The sequence below is a fragment of the Panulirus ornatus genome, chromosome 16 (genome assembly GCF_036320965.1).
Source record: "Panulirus ornatus isolate Po-2019 chromosome 16, ASM3632096v1, whole genome shotgun sequence".
Lineage (NCBI taxonomy): Eukaryota > Metazoa > Arthropoda > Malacostraca > Decapoda > Palinuridae > Panulirus > Panulirus ornatus.
The window spans coordinates 9743418-9750764 of NC_092239.1; the positions used below are offsets into that span (position 1 = coordinate 9743418).

At 38.9% G+C, this 7347-nt stretch overlaps 1 protein-coding gene across 1 annotated transcript; it reads right to left on the reverse strand.

The window, feature by feature from the left end:
* Window positions 1-1025: 1025 nt before the first annotated feature.
* On the reverse strand, window positions 1026-7146 carry LOC139753893 (uncharacterized). The gene is made up of 4 exons (XM_071670849.1): window positions 6986-7146; window positions 5379-6476; window positions 4420-4559; window positions 1026-1138 (listed from the first exon to the last, which is right to left on the reverse strand). The coding sequence occupies exons 1-3, from the start codon at window positions 7144-7146 to the stop codon at window positions 4457-4459; spliced, it is 1362 nt and encodes a 453-aa protein (XP_071526950.1). The 3' UTR covers window positions 1026-1138; window positions 4420-4456.
* Between the last annotated feature and the right edge of the window lie 201 nt (window positions 7147-7347).

Consider the following 7347-nt stretch of genomic DNA (forward strand, 5'->3'; position numbering starts at 1 on the left):
TGTTAAAGAAGATGTAAAGTACTTTTATAGTATAAAGGTGGTGGACGAGTGGAATGAACTGGAAGAAAATGTGGTCAATGCAGATAGCATATAGAAGTTTAGGAGGATGTATGATAGCAGAAAATCTGCAAGAGATGATTAGACACACACACACACACACACACACACACACACACACACACACACACACACACACATTTGTCTACAGTCAATTCACAAATAATGTAAGTAGGTGTTATTATTATACGCTAACAATACGGAAGTGTTCAGTATACCTCCCACCATTCATATTTGTAAGCACTCAAGACTGCCTGTACCTGTGATGGTCATCTCGAAGCCGCGGGCCACAGTGTTTCCATCCGAAGGGTCCGAAATGAACGTGATGCGAGACGTGGCTGGTCTCAAACGTGCAAACATAAAGGTACTGAATCCAGCAATCGTATTGTCACATTTGTTGCTGGAAAAGATAAAAGAATATATATATGTATATATATATATATATATATATATATATATATATATATATATATATATATATATATATATATATATTCTGCCTGCTTTCCTGCTCTAGAAGATATAAAGGAAGTAGATACAATATATGCCGTCCTAGTAACGACTTCCAGATGAGTTTCTAAGTGAAACGAATATCACTTTTATCTATACTCATGATCGCCAGTCCCATGTATACTTCGGGTGGACTGTGTGCATTAAGTTCCGTGGACATTTTGTGAGGAAAAAAAATGTTCAGCAGAACTGGTATCTCCAAACCCATCAGGCTGGCCTGACCTAAAGAAGCCTAATTCCCTTATTATGAAATACTGAAATAGAAATAAGATAGAATGTGATTAGTATAAAAGGTTCATCGGAAAACAGATATGTTCGTGGAACAACTGGTCCCCGGCTGATCAGAAACTGGACTAAGGTGTATGGGGGTACTCTTGAAAGTTGATATAACTCAAGTCTCATGTGTCAGAAGAAGGGATTGGTTGGGATGGTGATGCAAGAAGTTCCACTAAACTTACCCCTTGTAGAATGTGTCACCTTCGAAGATCAGCTTGTCCGTCTCGCAGTTGTTGAAGGCATAAATATGGGATCCAGCCTCTATCTTGAAGATGGCATGTCCCAGCAGCTCAAGCTGTATGTATCATAAGGTCTCTGTTAATTTTTCTGCTATTTCTAATATATATATATATATATATATATATATATATATATATTGGAAAGGATCACAATTTTGCGCGTGATCAAGATATTCCTATGAGTCCACGGGGAACTTATCGTGTTTCATTTTCCCCGTGGACTCATAGGAACATATATATATATATATATATATATATATATATATATATATATATATATATATATATATATATATATATATATACATATATATATATATATATATATATAAATATATATATATATATATATATATATATATATATATATATATATATATATATATATATATATATATATATATATATATTATCCCTGGGGATAGGAGATTAAGAATACTTCCCACGTATTCCCTGCGTGTCGTAGAAGGCGACTAAAAGGGGAGGGAGCGGGGGGCTGGAAATCCTCCCCTCTCGTTTTTTTTTTTTTTTTTTTTTTCCAAAAGAAGGAACAGAGGGGGCCAGGTGAGGATATTCCAAAAAAGGCCCAGTCCTCTGTTCCTAACGCTACCTCGCTAACGCGGGAAATGGCGAATAGTTAAAAAGAAAAGATATATATATATATATATATATATATATATATATATATATATATATATATATATATATATATATATATATATATATATATGTTGGAAAGGATCACAATTTTGCGCGTGATCAATATATTCCTGCGAGTCCACGGGGAAAATGAAACACGAAAAGTTCCCAAGTGCACTTTCGTGTAATAATCACATCATCAGGGGAGACACAAGAGAGAAATATAACAGTCAGTTGATATACATCGAATGGCGTCCTAGCTTCGTCTCTTCGATGTATATCAACTGACTGTTATATTTCTCTCTTGTGTCTCCCCTGATGATGTGATTATTACACGAAAGTGCACTTCGGAACTTTTCGTGTTTCATTTTCCCCGTGGACTCATAGGTTTATTTGTATATACATATATATATATATATATATATATATATATATATATATATATATATATATATATATATATATACATATATATATATATATATATATATATATATATATATATATATATATATATATATATATATATATATATATATATCTGATTAATGCTAAAAGAATTGCGTGTCTAATGACCTATAATAGGTCGCTGGCCGTAAACTCAGACTAGCTAAATAATAGCGAGTCAAGTCCTCAATCCACAGTAAGCGTGTTTTTCAAGCAATGCGAGCTATCAAATAGGAAATTTGATGCAGGAATCTGTGTATGATGAGACATGGGAGCTGTAATTGTCCCTAACTCATCAACTGAGGACTACTTTAGGAGAATTGTAAAGAAGATAAAGTGTCAGCTGGCAAGTATTAGAATTGCATTCAAGTACTGAGCGTGCTATTTAGTGCAAGCCAGAGCTGAGAATTTCAAGCATTACCACCCAGTGCTGAGTGAGTCAATCAGTGCTAGACCGAGTCTGTCAAGCGAGCGCGATCCAGTTTTCAGTCATAGTCATGGTGTACATGTCAGAGAGTTAGTGATTTGCCCTGAAGTGAACCGTACATAGCACCGAGTATAAAAAGAACCCGTCAGTGTATCCCCAGCTGAACTATGTCGGAAACGTAATAACATAACGACTATCGTGTGGTTTGAGGCAGCTTGACCATACAAGAAATGGCATGACAGTGTAAGAGCAGGGATGGTAGTAAAGTACAGTCTGATTGAGGGAACTGGTTATGGAGTACAGAAATGGTTTGGACAAACGGAGAAGATGAGTGAAGAACGATTGACGAGGGAGATCTTTATGTCCGAAGTGGGAAGAGCAAGGGGAAGAGGGAGAACGAGAAAGAGATGGAAGGATAGAGCGAAAAAAGCTTTGTGGTGTCTTGTTCTGAACACGCATGTGGTTGAGAGGCGTGCATGGGACAAGATTAATTGGAGCGATATGGAACGGAGATGTGTGTGTGTGTGTGTGTGTGTGGGGGGGGGGGGGGGGGGGGCGACGTGAGATCAGGAGACCGAACCTAGGCATATGAAGGGATCAGGGCATACATGGAATGGTCAGTGGGGTTTGGCTATTTCCCCTGGGCTCAAGTTTGGGTACATTGTGCATGAGAGCTAGCGAGTGAATGTCAACAAACGACGCTTGTTGTTCGTCTGTGCCTGGCGCTACCTCGCTAAGTTTTTTCTTTTTTTTCTTTTAGTCTGTAATGTTTATTGATTACTTAAGCAATTGTGGGGAGAAAGAAAAGTGGAGATGTTATGAAAGATGGTGGTGTCCATGTTGGTGTGGACTTGGAATTCTCTCAAGAAACGTCACTGCTTACACAAGAGACTCACCCGCGCTGTACACAGGTTCACCAGACACCCCTACCCACGTAAAGAAAAGTTAGCACATTAGAGAAACTTTCTTTCCCCACATTATCTTTACGTGTATTAGCTTTCAGGTTTTATTTTCTTTGTTCTAGTGACTGCCTCGTATTTCAAAGAGGTCTCTATGATTGACATTCTAGAATGTATTCGAGATTTTGAAAATGTGTATTAACTCCACATGTTTCCTAAGATTATAGGAGTTTAGATTTGGTTCTCATTTTACTATGATGGAATTACCTTTGTCGCGCTTTTTTGTACTCCTTCAAGTTTTTCTTCGCTCTCTTTGCAGAAGTGGGCTGCATATTCAAGAGGTACTTTCTTGTATGGAACACAAACAGTTAGTGCTGTAAGGAGTGCACAAGGCACAAGCAGTTCGCGAATAACACTCAAGTCAGTGATGCAAGGGTGATCAAGACACGGTCAGTGGTGGTGTTAACAAGATGCAGACAGTTAACCATGCTTGCAAAACAGATGTAAGCAGTTACAGCCTGGTACTTTACTGGAGAAATCACAGACAGAACACGACAAAGAGAGAGACAGGTGCTAATTCGTAGAAGAAAAGAAATGAATAGTGATGGCTCGTAAAACACACAGACATTAGTTGCACCAGCTTGTACAAGATATATAAAGTAAGCAGTACCAATCTGTACAAGGGAGACAGTCAGTTGCCTGTAAGAAATTCAGATAGCTAACGGCAATCCACTATAGAAGGTAGAGTTCAGTGTACACTCTCCTGTACACAACACAGTCTGTGGTGTTAAGCTATGTACAACAGACTGTCGCTGGTGAGAGCAAAGCTCGAAACAGACCGACCGATTGTTCGTCGTCCTAACCTATACAATACCCGGGTAGTTGATGCTATCTGGTATGAAACAGATGTTTTGATGTTCGTTACCTTTGTTTCAAGGATGCAATTGCAGCCGTCTGGATAGTCACTTGGGTAGTTGGGCGATGACCAGGTGAACGTGTATTTCTTTCCTTTCTTGTACCCATTGGCTGCGCTGATCGTTATGGACTTGCTGCATGTGCCACACACTGATAACGGAACACATAAAAGGAGTTAAAGGCGAACTTTGAGAATAAGAATTCAATCGGGGCATTTATCCAGTTGGGTATTCTAAAGTGACTACGTTAAAGTGAAACACCCAAGTTTTTGATGTTTCTCTTGAGGAAGTCATCTCATTCTGATTTTTGAGGTGTCTCACCTCTCCCACTCCCTCCCAAAATATGGTAAAGAAAAAAAGATTGGGGTCACGTTCTGTATATGGAGGTAATGTGGAATTACCTCTTTTTTTTTTGCCGTGGACAAGAGCGAATGAATTTGTTTTATGAAAGCTTTTGCTCACATTTGATATAAGGGTTTCGACGAGAAATAGTATTGACTCTTGGCGCATAAGCTTTGGCCCTTCACATCATCACAGAGATCTAGATATACTTCAGAAGGGTATAAGATAGGAGATGAGGAATACACGAAAGTGCAAGAGAGAAGTGACACTTCTCATTATGTGGCCTGACTGTTCAGAGCCCCAACACTTTTCATTGTAAATTGTGACTTATAAGATTGCATACAGACCACCTTACCAACAAGCCTAGCTCACTCACCTCCCGCATGTTCACCGTTAATACTTTTGCTCATTAATGGACAGATAAACACGCTCGAGGTCATATTATCCAAAGAAAAAAAAAAAGATAGAAAAATAGCCTTCCTCATTATTAAAGGTGGGGTCGAGGCGGCTGCTTCGAAGCAGCGACGTGCTCGACATGTACAGCAGAAGTGCTGAATTTAGCGGAATCGTTACAAATACAGTGATAGGCAAAAAAAAAAAAAAAAGAACAAAAAAATCTATATCTTACAGCTTGCAGTTGTGGTTGTTGTCGACGTTGTGGTTGTTGTTGTTGTTGTTGTTGTTGTTGTTGTTGTTGTTGTTGTTGGTGTTGTTGTTGTTGAGGTGGATGTTGTTGTTGGCGTCGTTGTTGTAGTTGATGTTGTTGTTGGCGTCGTTGTTGTAGTTGATGTTGTTGTTGGTGTCGTTGTTGTAGTTGATGTTGTTGTTGGTGTCGTTGTTGTAGTTGATGTTGTTGTTGGTGTCGTTGTTGTAGTTGATGTTGTTGTTGGTGTCGTTGTTGTAGTTGATGTTGTAGTTGTTGTTGGTGTCGTTGTTGTAGTTGATGTTGTTGTTGGTGTCGTTGTTGTAGTTGATGTTGTTGTTGGTGTCGTTGTTGTAGTTGATGTTGTAGTTGTTGTTGGCGTCGTTGTTGTAGTTGATGTTGTTGTTGGCGTCGTTGTTGTAGTTGATGTTGTTGTTGGTGTCGTTGTTGTAGTTGATGTTGTTGTTGGTGTCGTTGTTGTAGTTGATGTTGTTGTTGGTGTCGTTGTTGTAGTTGATGTTGTAGTTGTTGTTGGTGTCGTTGTTGTAGTTGATGTTGTTGTTGGTGTCGTTGTTGTAGTTGATGTTGTAGTTGTTGTTGGTGTCGTTGTTGTAGTTGATGTTGTTGTTGGTGTCGTTGTTGTAGTTGATGTTGTAGTTGTTGTTGGTGTCGTTGTAGTTGATGTTGTTGTTGGTGTCGTTGTTGTAGTTGATGTTGTAGTTGTTGTTGGTGTCGTTGTAGTTGATGTTGTTGTTGGTGTCGTTGTTGTAGTTGATGTTGTTGTTGGTGTCGTTGTTGTAGTTGGTGTTGTTGTTGTTGCTGGTGTCGTTGTTGTAGTTGATGTTGTTGTTGGTGTCGTTGTTGTAGTTGATGTTGTAGTTGTTGTTGGTGTCGTTGTTGTAGTTGATGTTGTTGTTGGCGTCGTTGTTGTAGTTGATGTTGTAGTTGTTGTTGGTGTCGTTGTTGTAGTTGATGTTGTTGTTGGTGTCGTTGTTGTAGTTGATGTTGTTGTTGGTGTCGTTGTTGTAGTTGATGTTGTTGTTGGTGTCGTTGTTGTAGTTGATGTTGTAGTTGATGTTGTTGCTGGTGTCGTTGACGTTGTGGTTGCGTTCATGTCAGGAACTTTGCAGTAGCAGCGCCTCCCATCTGGCGACACTGTTGTCCGGATGATGAAACCTGGACGCTGTGCGAGAAGGAAGGTTGTTGTTATTGCACCGTGGAGAGACCTCAATGGCGAATCCAAGTTCACATTTCTCTGACTAATGAAGTTAATCGGGTGGAGAGACTGTGAGAAATAATCCGAAATGAAAGACTTCTTTTAAAAAAAAAACAAAAGGAGAAGGGATGAGGACATATTAATATCTATCAAATAATTTCAGTTGGGTAGAAATGTATTTTGAAATAGATTTGTAAATCAAAACCAACGGTAAAACGTCTCTCCCACTTAGAAATGAGTGTTTACGTTTCTCATATTCTTATACCAGCTTTATTACACACACAAAAAAAGATCTCTTTGATATCTTTATAAGGCAAAATGATTCCATTAGATAATAATAAGTGAATTTAGTTTGTGTTTTTGTTATATATTCTACGTGTTTATCAGTAGAGAGATCTGAAGATAGTGCATGAAGAAATGTCCATAAAAGAACTGATGTGTCCCATTTCGTGTGGATGCAAAAGTGTCATGTCTATGAGGTGCAGCAGACGGACCTCCCTTCTCTGATCTTTGATGAGTGTGCCTCAGACTCGACATTGTGACAGGCCAACCTTAAGTACAGCTATATGTCATGCAACCTGACAACCTAACTTATGTGGGTGACGTGTATAGGGAAAGGAACTCGTCCCCGGTTGTATGAGTGGTCAGCGTTACCTACGCGTATGAAAGACTGTTAGCCTAAGTCCTTATCACTTTTCATCACTGTATCAGCATGACTTACCAGGTCAAGGCTCCAGT

Excerpts from the sequence above, each read along its gene's own strand:
- LOC139753893 (XM_071670849.1), bottom strand. The coding sequence starts at position 7,146 with ATGTCGAGTCTGAGGCACACTCATCAAAGATCAGAGAAGGGAGGTCCG. Across the intron at positions 6,477-6,985 it reads ATCTCTCTACTGATAAACAC|CAACAACATCAACTACAACA; the intron begins GTAGAATATATA and ends CAACGACACCAG. Across the intron at positions 4,560-5,378 it reads AACAACCACAACTGCAAGCT|TGTGTGGCACATGCAGCAAG; the intron begins GTAAGATATAGA and ends TTCCGTTATCAG.